At 38.7% G+C, this 19,615-nt stretch overlaps 1 protein-coding gene across 1 annotated transcript in view; it reads right to left on the bottom strand.

The window, feature by feature from the left end:
* Nucleotides 1–4,933: 4,933 nt before the first annotated feature.
* The window catches only part of MCTP1 (multiple C2 and transmembrane domain containing 1), a 220,215-nt gene continuing 205,533 nt past the window's right edge, over nucleotides 4,934–19,615 (bottom strand). Inside the window, exons 19-22 of the mRNA XM_058825862.1 lie at nucleotides 12,226–12,335; nucleotides 9,448–9,557; nucleotides 5,961–6,058; nucleotides 4,934–5,005 (exon numbers count right to left, since the gene is read on the bottom strand). Of these exons, the coding sequence (XP_058681845.1) occupies nucleotides 4,934–5,005; nucleotides 5,961–6,058; nucleotides 9,448–9,557; nucleotides 12,226–12,335 (390 nt within the window). The remainder of the gene's footprint in view (nucleotides 5,006–5,960; nucleotides 6,059–9,447; nucleotides 9,558–12,225; nucleotides 12,336–19,615) is intronic.

The raw sequence follows: 19,615 nt of genomic DNA on the forward strand, positions 1-19,615 counted from the left end.
AATACATTAAAACAGTCCTCTTCAACCCCAAGCAACCCATGCTTGCTAAAATTGCTAATTTTAGACACAGATTTCATGAACTACAGGTTTTCTGCTTCGGCATGCATTTATGTTGTTTTCCACCCAGATCAAATGCCTACTATCACTTGATACAAGTCACATGGAGGTTCAAATCCTTTAACTGGAGCAGAGGAAAAGTGCAAGCTCAGATGTTTCAGAAGCCAGTAAGCAACAGCAAGATGGATGCAAATTGCAGGAACAGTTATAAAACTTCCAGACATTTATTTTCCTTTAAACTTAGATTTTAATTTCCTCGACTTAATTTCCTATTCTTTTCTGCACTGTCATGGAGAACATCTTCAAAATAAATCACTAGCAGGGAAAGAGGAGTCAATAAAGTCTGAATTTGTGGAGAGATTGGTCTAATGCTTCTCTTGGACATTGCAGGTCCAAGAGAAGCAGAACTGATGAAAGGCAGGTATTACAGCATTGAGAAATCAAACACTGAGCTTCAGGGGTAGGAGGTATGTGAGGGAAACCTGGAGTGCTGACATGAAACCAGCAGCTGAAGCTTTGTGATCATCTTGTCAAGGAGTTACATCTATAAAAAGGTGAATTAATCAAAGAATGTGGATGAGGAAAAGCAGCCTATCAAAAGAAAAATAGGGAGAAGCAGGAGAAGATGACATGGCAAACAGCTTCTAATTAATTCCTAGTATCAGTGGTGACCACTGAAATGAAGAATTTGGTCACGTAGAGACTGCAGGCCAAAGTGGAAGAAAGGAGAGGCCCTTTACATTGAGAGGCGTAGGGCCAACTCCAATGGCATGGCATCAGCAACGTGTGAAGTTGGGAAGAGATGGGGAATGGGGTGGCTGTTGGAACTGTGTGAATGTGACCGTGGTTTTGAGCTGTAAGCTCAAAGCTGGAAGGTCTCTGTAAGCATGTCAGGGAAAAGTATGTATCTGCATCGTGGAGAGAAAACACTGCTGCTTTCAGTATTATAATCCACTATAATTCTTCCCCAACTCTCTTCCAGTCCAGTCTTCCCAAAACTGTAATCTGCCTCAGCAAATTGCAGTCACTGAACAAGTGAACAAGTAACATACTTACTTCTAGTGCAGAAAGACTTGTCTTTTACACAAATCCCAGTCCTTTAAAAAAAAAAATCCTGCAAGAATTAAAGATACAGTAGGTAGTTAGCCAGTTTCTCAGTAAATCTTTTATTAAGCAATCCAGGCTCCTCTCCTCCCCATTTCCTCTTCCGTTTTCCCAACAGATGTCTTCAGGAATACTCAGCCTGAAGAACGCAAACACAGTAGGGAAAGGCTTCTTTAGTCTCCAGGCCCATTTCTTCTGATCAAGCCATTATCTCATGACTGTAAACAACAGACTCCTTCTGATACAAGTACACTTGCTTGTTGAACTTGTTATGTGTCCCAGGGCTAGAAATCCTATAGGGAAGGAAAATATTTTTCAATTTTTCAATTTATTCAAGAGGCAGCAAAAAAACTCCTTTTATGAATGTAACTCAAGGATAGAGGTGCCCAGCAGTCTGGTTTTGAGATCTAAATTTTTGCAAGTAAGAGAAATGATCACTGCAAATCAGCAAGGTCAGTCCTATAACGTGGCAAAAACACCACTGGAAAACAGATTTTTTTGTTGAGTACCCAGCTCAACAAAAAGCCAATACCTTTTACTGTTACTATTCAGTGAGAAGGTGGTAGAGGCTTGAGCAGACTCTGGGAGTTGATGTGCAGATGCAAGTGGGTCAGTGTCCACTGAAGAGTTTCTGCCACAAAGCACTCAATCTGTGTTAAACCACAAGTCAAACTACACTTTGGCATCACTGGCTGCTGAGCAGAGAGCTGCAAAGCTTTTCATTATGTTTTGTGTAGTATACATGCATGTGTAATCTGACAATGATGACAGGAATAAGTTTTCCTTTATCTCGTTCATTTCATGCTCCTGGATTATCTTCACATGAAATACCTTAGCATCATGCAGTGCATTTCCTGGCAGCTCTTCCTCTTTCGGGTAAAGCCTATGCTCTCAGGGACCAAATTAGCTGATAGACTGTATGCAGACTGCTTAATTATTTTCTCATTATTCCACTGTTGGTTTAATTGCAATAGAAAAAAAACCTTGGGGGTTATTAAACTTGCATTTAAAATATTAAGTTATATTATAGCAATTCTTCCAGTTAAAAACTTACTGCTGTTATGAAAAATACTTAGGTGCTCCTACAAAGAGGAACAGCTGTAAAAAACAATAAGCAAGTAAGCAAGCTCTATACTATGAGCTATTAGCAGGAATACAACAACATCCTCTCAGATTAATCAGCCTTAGTGATTTCTGAGTGCTCTGACATGCAATCTAAATATGGATTCCAACTAAACTAATGATTTTCTGTGAACCCACAGAAAGTTAAATTTTATTTTCTGAGAACAGTAACAATTTCATGATTGTGAAATGCCTTATTCGTTTTTTATTGTTTATGAATGGGCAAATTGCTTTCAGAATAAAGCCTGCCAAATCAAATAGGGTAGAAATGGACTTCAGAATCAGTCTGGAAAAGGAAGATATGTTGGAATATTTATGGCATAAGACAGGATTGGCTCTTTGCAGAGGCCACCTACACAAAGCAGCGTAGACAAACTGCAAATACTGAAAATGGGTTCACTCACAAACTATTTTAAACTGTGATTTTAAATTGTCTTGTTGTGGCAGGAGAATCGTATTTAATCAATACAGATTCTTACCCTTGCCTTTGTGTGTTAGATTTTCGGTGAGATCAATTTTGAGTGATGAGGCATTTAAAAGAAGTTCACCATTTTTCAACAAAAAGATGTTTTTGTCCCTCCCCCCACCCCCCCCATGTAATGGAACTTAAAATACTAAAATCCTGCACAAAGAAATACAATGTTTTCATTCACTTGCCCATCGCAGCACTTAAGGAAAAACTACAACATAGGATTTCAAAGACAGAGGCTTCAGAATATCTAATAGAGTGACGCTTAGAAGTGTGTTTAATGCAGGAAACATGCATAATCAGCTGAGATATTACCACCAAAGTAGACATTTGAAATTGTGAGACAAGAAGAAATCGCACACAGGCTGGTGGGCAACTTGGTTAAGAAGGAACAAGGCTTGCAGTGTATTAAAGAAATGTGCAAAACTGACAACAGGCAACAAACATTCACATCTTGTTCGCTCACAAATTTGTTTTTTTTAAAACAAAATCGGCCGACCAGTGCTTCTGATTTCACCAATAGTATCCAGCTCTTCATACATGTAGGATACAGCCAAAAGGTTACACAAGCTGCAAAATTAAACTCTTTCAAAGTCATGATGTAACAAGAGCTTGTTTAGTTCCAAGGCTTTCTGCAGACCATTCATTTGATTGGCATTCTTTTAAATATACAACAGAAGGATCAAAGTAAATGTCCTGTAAGAACTTGGCTATCATCTTATCTGCAAAATAAAGAAATCCAGGATGATCCTTCATGAGCAATGCAGCTAACACGTATTTCTTTGGACAAATACATATTCACATGTGCTTGCAAAGTATTTCTAAATAGAGTTTTCAAAAAGTATTTTTAAAGTAGTGCAATATAACTTTATCTGCAATTGCAACCAGTGAGAGGTAATCCAGAGAGGACCACAGCCCCCCTTGAGGATGCAGTCCTGTCACTCTCCCCTGGGCAAAAAAATCCCCTTTAATGTCACTGGGAACTATAATGAGGAGCTGTGCACAGGTAGTCCCTCAGGAATGAGACTCTGCTCACTATGTGGGGAGCTGAGTGTGGAAGTCTGCATGCAGCTACCAGAATATATCCCCAAGTACTCGTTATGCAGTGGCCACTAAGACATTTGAAATGTAAATGTTTCTCATCTATGTTCCATGTAATTTATAAGATAATGCAGTTTCCATGCAGTAGGGAAAGATCGTATCAGAAGAACTGACATTATTAACTAAGGAAAAAACCCTGGCATATCAGTTTGACCATAACTGCATTCTTTTCTTCTACACGGTATTTCACGTTGGTAACAGGTAATGTTATACAATAAAGCATATTAATATGATCTTGTGATTTGAATGAAAAACCTTTTCTGCAAGATATCCATATTAAAATAGTTATGTGCACAAAAAGTGTTCATAGCGTGACACCCAAAGCAGTATGGAGTTAGTTTGACCCATTAGAGCTAAGCTATGTAGTACAAATGAAGACTACTGGTACATGTAGAAAAAATATGATAGGAAGTCAGTTACAAACCTGGCAGTATTTTGAAACAGAGATTTTTAGGTCATAACAATGGAATGATAAAGACAGCAGAAACTGCTCTTAGGAGCTCCAGAAAGAAATTAGCACTTGGTGTTTCTCACTGTCTTATAAGCAGTCCTACCACACAGAAAAATATTGCACCACGAGTTAACATCAGGGTCTGAAATTTAAAAAAAATCTGCTAAAACTGAAGTGCAGTAGGTCCCACTACTTTGTATTTCTTTTGCAATATATAAAACATAGAAAATAGTAATGATGACTTACTGGATAAAAATATTAATGCTCACAAATAAAATCTGAGAAATTTCTGAGTCAGATTTAAAGCTAAACATTTTGTAGGTTTAGTTGGCATGGTTTGACTATCTCATGTGTATTTGACAGCCAGGTAGTAGTATATCTTCTCCATTTTAGATTGACTCATTTAATGTTTTACATCGCTTTAAAATGGCAAAAACCCTACCTGAAACAAATGTCTTTACAATGAGAAATAGATTTTCCATGAGAAACACCTTTTAATGCTGTTACAAAATCTCCCCACTAGATAAAAAGGCAAGATAAATAAAAAGCTTAGAGAAAGGAAATGCTTTTTAGGCTTGCTCTTTTATCTTCCCCTGGCAGATGCTGGTCTCCTCAACACATGAAGTTGGCTAGGCAGGATTATTTTTCTTTCTCTTGCTTGGGCTGTGAGTAGAATCTTGTTTCAGTTCATGGTATTGCATCTGTTTAAACACAAAGTTCAGAAAGTAAGTTGTCAGATGGCACTTGTTAGAAAAAAAGAAAGATATCTTTTTTTTTCTACCAGGGATAAAAAGTTTAAAAAAGAGGCTTTCCCCCTAAAAATGACACAGGATTTGCAGACGTGATTAACCAACAACAGAGTGACAGATCTAGAATAAGAAGGAAAACTAACACCAGGAAAAATCCTACCAGAAAATAACACCACATGCTGATGTAAACTTAGAAAAGATTACTTTTTTTTGGTTTTTTCTCCACAAGCTCTAGCAGACAATAAACATTATCATCTTGAACCATGTTGGATACCATTCTTCATAATATTTCTTAAAAACTTGGTTATTTCTAAATGTCTACCATGGAGGATATCAGATACAGAGAGGGTGTTTGCACCCATATCTCCTACTTAATACCAGCTCTGAACTGAAACTAGAAATATGGGAAGTCCATAATCTTTGTGACAAAGGTTATGATTTATGTACTTGATGCTATCTTATCTTGCATGCTCTGGGTATTGTGTGCTGCATCATAAAACCTTGTAATTCACAACCATCTTTTTTTAAAATTATTTTTAAGGAATTTATGAGCACAGTTGAACTGTGGCCTCAGCTCCAGCACTTCCACAGTGCCGTATCCCAGTCAGATTCACATCATGCTGGATGCTGTTTAATATGAGCCCTAGCATCTGCTACCATCTCACAAACACTTGTCCTTCTACTGATTGCTCCTATGGATCCTCAGAGGCACAACCAATGCAGGAACTTCTTTCTCAAAAAAGTTCTAGCAGCCTCCTTATGGTTTATGGGCTATCCTCAGCTTGACTTTGCAATTTATTTCTGCCAAAGAATATAATAGTAAAGCAAAGTAACTGCTTTAAAAATTCTTTAAAAAACAAAACAAAAAAAAAACCAAAAAAAACCAACCCAGAAAAAATATACACACCACTTGCACATCGGAAGGGACTCTGGACAGGAAGTCAAGTAGCTCATTGTTATCAATTGCATATGGATTTCGAATCTTCTTTGTAAATTTATTGATGCCTGCAAAAGTGAAAATTCATATGTTACTATCATAATATATAAGATATCAAAAAATACATACTTTTGTCATAGTTTTAAAACAGATTTTAGGATCCATTCTGAATCCTGACTGTAGCACTGAATGCATGAATTGAAAACTCAGGCTCCAAAGGCTGGACTCTGCTTCTGTGGTTTCCTGTTTCAAAATGCAAAAGTTCTAGGGACATTTTCAAATTCCTTCAATATATTTTTTTTGGAAAGTAAGTAAAACTGTTATTATGAGGAAGCTGGGAAAAACAGAGGCATAAAAAGTATTTAATTTCTGTAACAGAAAAGATGAGCAGGAATCAGCTTAATTGGAGGACACAAGATTTATAAAAGATTCAGAAGATTCAAGAAAAGTATTTTTCATGTTAAGGACAATGAAACATATGGGAAGCATGAAGTCTGCATCATATGAAGACTTCAGAGGAATTTGCACAAACCTCTGTGTGGGAATGACAAATAGAGACGAGCTGATGGCAGTGCAGAGAAGAGAGGATATGTCTCCCTTAGACATCATGGTCTTATGATGCCTACTGACAATTAGAGTTCAGAAGCACCAAGAAAAATAATTCACAAAATAACCAGAAAGCGGGCTTTTAAATTATACTTATTTTCTTATCATTACATAGCAAGTCAGATTCATACACTTTGAGAACCTGGTTTGTGGGCTCTGGGAACACATCTAAAATATGGACAGGAACAGTGCAAACTGCATTGACTCTCACATGAGCAGGAGCAAGCCAGGAGACTATTAAAAATATACTTTTCTGTGTAATTTATCAGATATAGGATAACATAGTTTATCTTCCACAAAGTCTTTGGTGCCCAAACTTTTCAGAAAGCTTTAGCATGGACATAAAGCCTTTGGATGGGGCATGCAAGATGCAGTGTCAACAACACCCAAAGCCTCCCCCAGCATGATTCCTCAGTTCTGCAGCATAGATAGGAGATGCTGCCCTCCTTTTATATGGTGTTGGATAATGAGTATTCAGAAGGAATATCTGATGTTCAAGCACCTTCATTTAAGAAGATATTTTGCATCACAAGTGACAGCAAAATTTAAGGTGAACACCGCTGCTCATTGCACATGGCCACTGGACCACCCATGGTGAATTCAGGTGGTATGTATGATCTCACTTAACTACATCTGATAAAGAAAAATACCAGTCAGCACATGAAACCTTGAGAAAGGAAAAGTGCTGCACAGATGAGAGGAGACACTACAGGAGAAGCAGAATATAACAAGGGGATTGGTCTTTTCCAACAGTTTGAAATTTTTCAGATTAAAATAATTATAGTTTTTTCCACATAAACAGCTGTATCTGTTACCAGGACTCAGGACTTCATCAAGTGGGATTAGGATGGAGAGGTGTTTCCTCTCCACCTGCTCCACTCCATCTAACACACCACATCTTCAAGGACTGGTAGTCTCTTCTGGGAGAGAGACAGCCAGGAAAAGATGGAGAATTTCTTGCTAGGGCAGGCTGAAAGGGGCAGACCCTATGGAAGCACAGAAGGAAGACAGCAATGCCAAAGATGACACATAATATGAAGAAATTTTCATTTAAAAACTCTGTCTTCCAAAGAACAAAATGGGTAAGTGCTGCTACAGACCAGCTCAAACATTCCTACGGAAGTAAAAAAACAGCGGTTTCCATAGGCAGGATGGATGAATAGGATGAAGAAATATACTTAGGAGAGGCTAGAAACATGCAGTGATGGAGAAAATACGTAGGTGTTTGGAATACTGCAGTTTTTGAAGGGATAGTTGCTCAAAGCTATGCTCAGATTGACATATCTCTGTGAGGACTCATTTCACCCTGAGGAGGTCTGAACTGTGTCTGATCTCCTGTCATGATGCAAGAGAAAAAGGTTCTTAAAGAAGGGATCCACATATGCTTGCTGAGTAAAAAGTCACCTGAACAGGAGAAAACCATGCAGGAGAAAAACGTGGAGTTGAAACCTCGAATGAACAAGGGAGCTTGAAGTGCTATCAACATAGCCTATGTAACTTGAAGGCAGGGAGGGAAGAGCTTAAGAGAGTGCAAGGTGCATGTATAATAATTTATCCTTTTGCTATCCATCCATGGTTTGGTAGGCCTGGGAGTTGAGACTCTGCCTGAAACAGAGATATTTCTGTGGGAGTGTGACAATTCCAGGAATATGAGTCATGAGCTTTTCAAAGAACTGTTCTGGCTCTACAGTTTTGTGGATCTTGGAGGGGTATTATAATCTCTGTTTATTGTATCAAACCTGATGTAAGAAAGCAAGATGTCAGACCCGTCTGAAAAATTACAGGAAAAAGGGCACAGACAAATACTTTGAACTTCCTCTGTGTGTGCTAGAAGAAATTAAATTTTGGGAACAAACAAAGAGTTTGGTTTACACTTAAGTGATGCATGGTATGGGGAAATAAGAAAAAGTCAAAGACAGGAAAGGAAAGGAAGCCCATATGCTTGCTTTTGTTAGTTCTGCAGAAATACTTTTGTTCATACCCTCTTTATTGCTATGGCTATGATCATTTGAGAAAACATTCTCAGAAAATTACTGACCAGTAAACAAAAAATAAATTCTTTGGAGTCAGTTCAGTGATTTTGTGCTGTCTCCTGAATTCGAAAGTTTGTCACAAAAGTGTGATTGCTATTCTCTCTTCAGAAAGAAAATCTAGCCACTGATGTAACTGAGACTGTGCTCTCCATAAGTCTGTGCTGCTGGGTAAGGGTACAGCTGCTGGTGGTGTAAGATGCATGAAAAGATATACAAATGAAAGAAGCATTATTCACAACAGATGTGGTAACAGAAGCTTTTAAGAATCAGTATAAAGAATAGATATAAACACAAGTAGTGAAAGCTTGGATCAATCATAATTCCATCCCCCTATCTTCCCAGGGTTTCGGTTCATTATCAACCAGCCAAATACCCTCTATTCTTTTCTGTCTAACTAAAGGTGACCCCTTAAACAGGTTTCTTGCTGCTATGTTTGCATACACTTTCACAAGATAAAGTACTGCAGTAAAAAAGGTGTATTGTCCTAAATGCACTATATAGATTGAAATACCTCTGTTTATGTATAAGTGGTGAAAATAAATCAGAGTAATATCTAGACAAAGCTACATTTTGATATATGAAGAATCCTCATGGCTACATGTTTATAGTATGATTAAGTCTAGAATGCCAGCCAAGAAAAATGCATTTTGCAGGTGGTCCTAAATATTTACACTGTTGCAATTTTTAACTAACATTCCTAATTCCATCAAAGGGCAGCTTCATGGCCATAAATACCAAAAAGTACTGTCAGTGTAAGTCATTCATTAAAAAACCAGGATTATAAAGTGGCACAGGCAGTTAAAAACAGCTTTACTTACCCCAGACAAGGACAATGTATCGCAGTGGAATGAAATATAAGATGACCGTGAACACAGAGAGGGCAACAATTGCCAGCCAGCTCAGGAATGGGACAGTCCAGTTGAATGTACTACAGAAAAATCAACAAAAGTCAGAACTGAGGTCAGCCAATAAAGCCAATGCAAGAGCAGAGGACAGTAAGTGTCAGTTTCCATTAAGGAGAACTAACTGAGTCTACTGATGAAGGCATGGATACATTTGTCACTCATCAGGGAGAGTCTGGGCTTGGACCCACTGTCAGTGGAAATGAAATGAAAGGAGGTCCTGGCTTTGCACACTCGCCTGCTGAATTTCACCTCTCCCAGCCCAGCAGTGCACATCTGCCAGGTGAATCACTGCTCTGCTTTTCCGTAATCTCAGTGCCTAACCCCAGTTTCAGCATCAGGCAAATGTACTTGCACAGGCAATCTACATTCTCTTCTCAACACCATGGGAGAGTAGGATACAATAGTTGGAAGAGTACTGCTAAGGCTTTCTTGTTTTATCTCCTCCCTATTCCACTGTAAGAACAGCACAAACAGTTAAAGGCTGAACAAGGATATTCCCCTCTGTCTGAGGTGTAGGTGCACACCTCAGCCAGGTGCCTTCCAGCTTTGAGGGAAAAGGAAAAGGCAAGTACATGGCTATGCAAAGGTGGAAACTCATCCATTCTTAAGAAGGAGAGGGCTAGGGGAAAAAAAAAGGAGGGGATAGAACAGTTAGTCATGAAGACAGGGATAATGCAACAGCAGTGGTTGAGAGAAGAAATAAAAATGCCTGAATGTCAAAAGGAAAGAAAAAAAGGTAATAAAAACCCTGAAATAAGTAAAGGTTATAAGTAAAGGTTATTTATATGAATAAAGGAAGAGAATTTCTGGGATCCCATCAGGGTTTCAGGACATCACCTTTCCAAAGAAAGTCACAGATAAAAACATCCTCACTAAGCATCCCAGACTCTATTCTGATAAAAGTCTGCAGGTCACCTCATTCTGCAAAACTGAGGTGTGAGGAAGGGACAGTTAATGGATCTTGAAACAGGGTGCTGTGGCTCTCCAACCGCTGTGTTCAGTGAAGAGAGAAAGACCAGATGATAATTTTATAAATATGTCCCACAGGAATGTTGGTTAAGGGGAGCTGGGCTCAGTGGATTTGTTCCAGGAAGGCACTGCCATCGCAAAAGTGTTGCCTGACATTTATCCAGAAGGAAAATGTGGCTTTAAATCTAAATAGTCTCATGATACACTTTAAAGTATTACTACTAGCTACATTCTCAATCAATGTGATTACATTATTTTGGCTTCTCTAGATGAATAATTGCAATTATCTGAATTGCAAGCCATATTTTTCATAATGAGCTCTGGCTTCCTGTGTTTGTCTTCTTTTTTCCCTGACAATTTTGACATGTCTCCACTAACATTATGCTAGTGTCACTTAGTGTAGGACCCCTCCCTTTATCCTCAGGGGACACCTGCTCTTTTCCCCTTTTCTGTACGCATTTGGGAAGAACAGAAGGTTGAGGGTCTGCTCATGTTCCTGTGACTCGGCTTTGTGCAATGGATCACAGACACACCATGATGTGTGGGAGCACTGGCTCCTCACTTAGCAAAGCTCCTTATGGGCTGTGTTAACACAGCATTCAGTACAGGTTTCCCATTATAGTTTTAGGAGCAAATTACAAAGATTTATAGTCTCACTCAGTTTACAAAATTCTGTAGCTCTCATCTGGTATATAATAGAACAAACCCTACCTCCAAAAGGCACAATTAGAACTACTTAATCATCAAGACAACTTCCACGAATAGCCTTTTGATAAAGGACTTTTTTCAGAGACTGGCTCATTTTTGTAATGGGAAAACTTGTGTGATACGATATGCTTGCACCTGCCTCTCCTGCTGTGAACACAGCCTGCCTGAAATTATCCCTATGGGAACACTTCCTCAGATTTCCTATTAGGGACTTTGCCCTTAAATGCATAAATGGAAATCTTCCTGTCATCAGGATAGAAAAGGGCAGTATTAGAGACGATCCTCAGGATTCCTGCAGACTGACCTCCACCCAAGGCATAGGTTTCCTAAAATTCACTTCCAAAAGTGAATTGGGTACTGGTAAGATGTTTTTGGCTTTCAGTGCAGAATACCAAGTCAATCCTTTCCATGCTTTGCAGCTTACAGCTGGAAGGTGTCTTTCTGGAACCTGTCTGACCTCAAGTAATAAACTTGTGCTGCTGTCCACTGACCATGCCAGAAATACACAAGTACATTTCCTGCAGTAAATCTCAGAATCTCTCTTTCTGAATGTCTAGATTTGTTGGCAATTTTTATATATTATGTATTTGATGATACAAATTACAAATATTCTAAAGGAAAGGTTTTGCTGACCTATAAATAAAACTTTTTAAAAATAAAGTGATCATATGTACATTCTTAAAATTTGAAAACCCTATTCAGTTCTGATTATTTCATTTATCAAAATTGCATTTTTTATTATTGTTTTTAATTAACAACCTCCCAACAATATGCTTATTCTGTTTTACTTAAAAACCTTACTTCTTATTTTTGTCCCAATTAATGTAATTATAAATTCCAAAATTAATATGACAGAATTTCCACTGACTGAGGGCCTCTATAAAGCAAAGTAAATATAGATGAGTTTGAACAATGGACTTCCCTGGAATAAATAAGTCTAACATTTTATGTCTCTGCATGGAAAAGGTGTTAATGGGTATTGGAGAGCAATCCAGCACCTGTGTCAGCACTTACTTCTTGATCCTTTCACCAAAAGAAGCAATTTCATCTAGGATATTCTGGACAGTGACACACACCTCCTGGATGGCATAAAGTCTATTAATAAATCCTTTCTTTTCACTGTCCTAAATAAAAGAATAGGAGTAGTTGAGTAAAAGAATTTCTGACTGTAGGAAAAAGATTTTGTAGCCATCAGTTAAGTTTCAAAAGGTCCTGCGTTACAGATTCATTTAAAAGGAATTGGTAAAACCTGGCAATAAGAAAACAATTTCTTGTCCTGTAAACAGTTCTTACTGGAATAGGTATGGTTTAGTATATATGCTGAGTTCCACACAATTTTGTCTGTCACTGTGTTAGTTTCTAAACACATATTTGAGTAAGACAGTTCTTACTCAGGTTTTAAACATGCTGCAAGTGCCAACCATGTATGTTGTGTGCTCTTTCAAGCAACAGGAGTCATAAGATGAAATAAAGGCAGTTTGTTGAAATGCTGATTTTTGAGCTGATGTAGGCAGAGGAAAATAAACATTTTTGTGGAAGGCACTGAGCAAGAAACCCAAAAAACTCAGTTCCTATAGAGAGCTGTTCTTTTTCCCCCAAATATCCATCTTGAAATCCAGACATGTTTTCAGCATCAAATCCAAAACCACTAACAATACTGCATTAGATGTATTAAATGAAGTATCATCATGAAAAAAAAAAAATTGTTTCTCTTCCTTTTTTACAGACTACAGATAAGCCAAAATGTTATGTTCAACATTTCCAATGTGTTGTTGCCATATTACCCTATATAGTTTGAATGTGATTACTATTTTCTGAAAACAAGAAATCGAAAGAGAATTTTGTACTCGTAAGAAAATATTTCATAAAAGACATTCAACTCTTTTGTCATGACAAACCACATGATACAATCATCTCTGTCATTGATGCCAAAGTTCAGCATCTAAGAAATATATGTTGCATTTAATTTTTCTTTTCTTCTCCTGGTACATAACTATCAGACAGTATGTTTGTTCACTCATTTTGTTTATATTTTTGCTATCTTAATAAATTAGATTGGAAGAAAACATGATTTATCATTTAATCATTTCAACATCACTGTTTCTGCAAGATTACCTGTGAAGATGTTTGAAAGTATTTAGTTAGACAACACAGATTATCTAAAAAACAACCATGAGAGAAGCAGACAGAGATGAGAAAAATAATTTCAGTGATTAAGTGTAATTTATAAACCAAGCACTTCTGACAAAGCAAAACCACTATTTTCTCAGGCAATGTGAAAGACTTTATAGTCTCACATAAGATTAATAATTATTGTATCACAAAGAAATATTTTTGTGTTCTGAGAATGACCATAATGGATCACAACCAGCGATATCTACTACATCCAGTGCCTAACAGCAACACAGAGTTGTTTATGTAAGTTATTTCCTTAATATTTACTGGATTCTTGAAGCGTTTGCAATGACACCATTACTCTCAGGTATATAGTTTCTGAAGATGTGCATCATGTACCAGCATGCTTCATTCATCATCAGGAAATAGGCACCTGCTCCATTCCTTCCTGTAAAACACATACTTCTAGTGTAATGCTTCCTTGTACAGCAGAAGTGAACAGTAAGCCATACAGGTATCTTTCTGCTTACTCAATATGTACACCCCTTGTCTTTTCAGTTTTGTTTAAGAGATTCTGCCCTCTATGTAAATTTATTTTGATTTATAATTAACTTGTGTGAGAAAAGAATTATGTCACTCTAACAAAACCAGTGCCCTTTGTGGCATAACCAGAACTCGTGTGGTTACATTCAAAGGTCTTGAGGCTGTTTTAATTTATAAGTATCTTACACAATAAATCTGTACCTTTCTTCATGTCATGATATAGGAATGGCACTCTCCAATTTAGTGCTCCCACTGAGACTTTCCAAATCTTGCCGCTGCATGCTCACTCCCTCTCCCTCCCCACCCCTGTGGTGGGCTGGAGATGAGAACTGGAGTCACAAAAGATTGTGGCTGAGATAAAAACAATTTACTGGGAACAACAGTGAGATAAGGAAAGGAACAACAGCGACAATATTAAAAATAAAAGTGTACAAAAGGGAGAGTGATTTACATGCAAAATGCTCACTGCAGAGCCCAACCTGACTGCAGCCACACCACCCTGACTGCTCCCTCTGGCTCAGAGCCAGTGCCACACTTAAAAGTGGTGCCAACCAAAAGGAACCAAAAGGAACCCCTCCTCCCAGAAGAGAATCCCTTTCCCCCACCCCCAACAATGATGTGAGATGGTAGAAAATAACCTCTGGGTTCCAGCCATAACACCACCTGGAGTCCTGGAATTTCCTGCAAAAATTCATCCCGTCTTAGCCAGAACCAGACTATCCAAAAATGTATCAGTTTTAAATAATTTCCCATAAAAACCATAAAGACAGCAAGAGACAGAGAAAGGATCACTATTTCCAACCCACTGCACCTTCTGAGCTTAAAGAAAATTTGTTGACATACTCTGAGGCAGGATTAGACAAAACAGCACAGGAAAAGAGGAGGCAGTCAAAAGAATCATGGTTCATCTTTGCTTAAACTATTCCAACTATTCCCACATGTCCCGAAACTATTAACTGTTTTTTATTTCCTGTTCCAAATATTTGCATAAAAAATAAGCTGGGCTAGGGAAAAACTACACTTATTTTCTTCCAGCAAAATGCCATGTTATCTAATACAACACTTGAGCTACCTAGAGTAAACTACAGTTTTTAATAATTGATTTTTCAAACACTACTGGCATTTCCCTTCCAGAGAAAGATGGTGTGAGAGACTGAAGGAGATCACTGGCTTGAAACATTTCGGTTGCATGTGTGGGGTAAGGGGTAAGACCAGCCTTGCCCTGGTGAGGTGGTGTGCTGCTCCATCCACCCCACACCCTAGAGCCTGTACCCCAGCCCTGCAGCGGCACAGTGGAGGCAATGTTCCAAACCTGCCCCTGGAGCTCCTAATCCAGCCTCAGAATGGCTACCAGATGTCCCACCTGAGGGAAAACCCATCTGGTTTGGCCCAGAAAAGCCAAAGGGTACTCACACCAGAGCCTGAGGCAAGCATGTCTTGACCACTGGAACCACTGGTGATAATCATATATGCTCTTTTCTATATCTCTTCTGTCTTACTCTTTGTTCTCTTTCTTCTAATTCTTTCTTCTTGACGTCTAAATAACTCCAGCTCAGATGGGTTGGAGTTTGTCAAGTTGAATGGACCTAAGTCTATAAGCTTGCTAAATTAATGCTTTGTGAAATGCTTTTGTGTTGTTTCAATGTTGCTTTAAACTTCTGCCAAACTTCCCTGATTTTCTGAAGTTTCCAGTAAAGTTTTTGCCATTTTGACTCTTGAGCAATATCTTGTCAGTATTTCTGCTTTGTGTCTAACTCTGGGTAAAAGAAAAAACCAACCCATAAGCCCCTTTAAGGGACTTGGCAAGATAATTCTGGGGCCTTGAAGATGGGCTGTGACTGGAATCAATTTTACCACTTGCATGACTCCAACTGCCAATTTTCTGGATATAATTGTCATTTATATAGTAGATAAAATATATAATACAGAGCCACCAAAGCTTAATACAAAGCTTTATTACTATTTCATTTGTGTGATTTGTTTGCAGAAAGCTTAAGATGTCTGAAAATTAAGAGATTTGCTAGGGCATGTTGTGAGCACAAACTGTGAAAGCAGAGTCAAATTGATGTTGATGGTCTGACCTGAATTTTAAAAAGGGTATGAGCCCAAAGTAAAGACTGAGAAGTAAAGATGTCCTCCTCCTCTGTCACAGGAAATTGTAGATTAAAGATTGATGTGCTGCTTGGCTAATACTAATACTTAACATTTACATACTGATTTTCACCCAGAACTGTATTTTCGTTTTGGTGAAACCAAAGGAAAACGAAGTAAATTACTAGCTCTAGACTATGTTGAGCTAATTTACACAAGTCTCTAAAGAAAATCCGTGCTGTGTGAGTATTTTTATTCAACAGACTGTGCTTCCAACCCCATGACAAAATAGGGTGATTTAGGAAAGGATTATATCTGTAACCCCAAACCTCTCTCCTCTTCAAGTGAAAGTGCATTTAAAAACCAAACATTTCAAATGACCAGGAAAGTGAGAGAAATAAATAAGCCAGACTCAAAACCAGACTCGGGTAAAGGTAAAGGGTTTAAGTCAGAAAAGAAAGAAAAATTAAAAAAGAGAAACTTTTAAGTACAGAGGATAAAACTCTGAACATTTTATGGTGGATAACTGTGCTACTAGTAGCTTCTTATTTAGAGAGAAAGCCACAGATCACAAGAGGAGAGTTTTGAGAATAGAAGCAAATGCTGAAATTTTTTCAAGATGGTGCCTGGAAAAAAGACTCCAGATGGATCTTCCCAAAACAACCCTCACTGTCCAAGTTGGTATGATAGAGCCTCTGCACACACCGCATCAACCAAGGCAAACCAGACTAACTTGTAGTAGACACAGAGAGTGGCTACAATGTCAGCACAGGTATGCCATCAGTGGTATGGTCCTGTCACTTGGCCACCAGAAGACACATGAACTCTTGTTTGCTTGGCTCATGGATTACCTGTTGTAATGCCCCAAGTAAAGGAGTTTACAGTGGTTCCTGTACTCTGGGTGAGATGCACGTGAGAAATGCTAACCAGATATTCTCAAGAAGTCAAAACAAGACAAAAGGTCACAGGTAAAATTTAGAAAAATAGAGAACTTTGGCAAAAGATTTAGTACAACATCTAATCAATATAAAATATTTGGGCCATATTAACTACATTAACATTAACTATGCTAACTTGGCCCATCCTACTTAGCAAACTTTTCAATGTTAAGTTACTTACAATGTTCTGAGAAGAGGGAATTGGAAGAAGAAAGCGAGAAAGACAGAAAAGATATAGAAAAGCACACATATAGCTCTCAGCTCCAGTGGTGCTCAGATAGAAACTCCAATACCAGGTAGGGTGAAGACATATGCTGGCCTCCTGCTTGGCCTTAAATACCCCTTGGCCTTCATGGGCCCTCCTCACCCTTTGATTGGTTAATCCTCAACCTTTGAGGTGGGTGATTTGGCTGGTCATCTGGCCACTCAGGAGTTGGCTTAAGGTAGAGTGGAGCCCTGCCTCTGGTGTGCCATGGCTGGCAGCTCTGCCAGCCAGGATACTGGCCTTAAGGGTGGAGCAAGGCAAGGGGCAAGGCCTGACCCCCTTCCCCAAACACAGGCATCTGAAAACACCTCAAACATCAACCCTGCTAGGCTCTGTCACCTCTGGCTGCAAAAGCAAAAGTATAGCCCTGCTGCGATCACTAAAGAACTCCTCTAATCATCCTTGACTTCTAGTAACAAGCCAAAAAATCTCTATTGCTTAAACAGAAACTTCTGTGAGAAAAGTCCTCAGATAATAATAATTCAACTAATAATTGGTGCCCAAAGTAGAGTCCATAAATAGGCACTTAGATCATCCCTGAGCAGGAGACTCAGCTATATACAGGGCTCTAACACTTGGCAGACTTCCTTCTGTGGACTGGTGAAATAGACACAGAAGTAGTTAGTAGTAAATGAATTAGTGCTTTACTGGCAGGAGTCATTAGTACTGCCCAGAAAAACATACAGACATAGACTGTGAAATACTGGTTTATAGTCTGGCCACTGCTCAAAACGCTACCTTCAGTAATTACCTTCCAAACCCTTATCACTGTTTTCTGTGAAGACCACAAAGAACAAGATAGTAAGCCAACACTATTTCAGCTTTGGAGGTATTTGATCTCCTTAAAGTCTTCTGAATCTCTATCAAAAGGCCTCAGATCTGATGACAAACCCACAGTTAAGTTTTTATTTTATCAAATGTGGGAGATAAGAACTCCTGTTAACTTCTGGTGAGCAACAGAAAGCACTCTGGGAAAGGTTTGACAAATGGTGAGGTGAAGAACTGGCCCAGTAACCAGAGGACAGGTTGCATGGCTGGCTTGTGGTCACCTCATGCATGAGGCAGTGCTTGGCTGGGGAGATGTGTGGACACCACATGATCAGAGAGCTGGCTGGGTAAAGTGATGCGTGAACAGTGACACTACAGTGGCAGGCAGCCAATGCATGCTGGTCTTTGTTAAATTTAGAGCAGAGAAAGGCTTGGTTTGCTGCAATAAATGATCTTCTTCAGAGCAAGCAAGAAGGAGATCCGTGTGTCTTTGTTTCCCATTGCTATAATCAAATTGTCAGGTTGATGGAAGGAGGACAGCCAGGATGATACTGTTATCTTAAAGCTGACTGTAGAAGCAGGTCTTGAGGTAAAGGTGAATGGTCTATGGGATCTTGATAGGTGCACAATGTGACCTGAGGCTGGCATCCTCATTACATCCTATAATGAACTGAGAGTCAGGTTATTTTAACTGTTCTTCCCCCTTGCAGGCTATCACTCATGGAACAGCACAAGCACATTATTCTTCCCAGTTCTTAAATTGAAAAAATATGGGAAGACTTCGAAATATTAAAACTTTTCAGTGGGACCTTAATGATTCAAAAATTCCCACCCTTTTAGTAAGCTGGATTGTTACTCTTGACACTTTAACTTATTTCAAATAATGACTGATAGCGACCTGTCCAGACAGGTGCCTGCAAAAGTTCTCTCTTCAGCATCAGCAAAATAAAAAGCTTATTTGGTACTCCTTCCACTCTGAAAATGAACAGCAGGAGCAGGCTTCCTTAAAGCACTGGCACCATTTCACCTCAGACATCAAATCTCTGGGTTATGTAGATAGACAGAATTGAGATTTTAAACTTTGAGCTTCAACTTCACCTATATTACTGGGTACCACACCTTCAGTTCACATTTCAGACCACATTTCTCAGATCCTATCAGCTGTTTATAAATGCTCAATATGTAGTCTCTAAAATATATGTGCTAGCACGTGTCTTTATGAGTGCATGGTGATGAGGTCTGAAAATAATTGCTCATGCCTAATTGGCTGAGGGTTTTGAAATATGGAGAAAACCACATAATAATGAAGAGTAGGGTTTTGCAGAGAGAAATTATATTTGTGGTCATGATTACTAAAGAAAGAAACAAACAAACTGTTATTGCCTAGTAAGATTCCGTATTTAAAACAGCAGACAGTAGGCAGAACAGAAATTATATAAACATGTGGAGGAAAATACTGAAGACTTGGTAATGAACTGTTAAAGGGAGACATTTCACTATTGCCCAGCCGTTGATAAGATCTGCACTTCCAAGATCTGGTGTGATACAGGGCCATGAGCATCTATTGATAATGGGCTGTGAATGCCCATGATAGTGGCAGTGAATATGCCCTGCTATTAAAGGTGAGTGAACTCTAGGGCCAGCTAATGGGGTATATCACCCATCATGGGAATATCCTGTGAAT

Source organism: Poecile atricapillus, chromosome Z (assembly GCF_030490865.1).
Source record: "Poecile atricapillus isolate bPoeAtr1 chromosome Z, bPoeAtr1.hap1, whole genome shotgun sequence".
NCBI lineage: Eukaryota > Metazoa > Chordata > Aves > Passeriformes > Paridae > Poecile > Poecile atricapillus.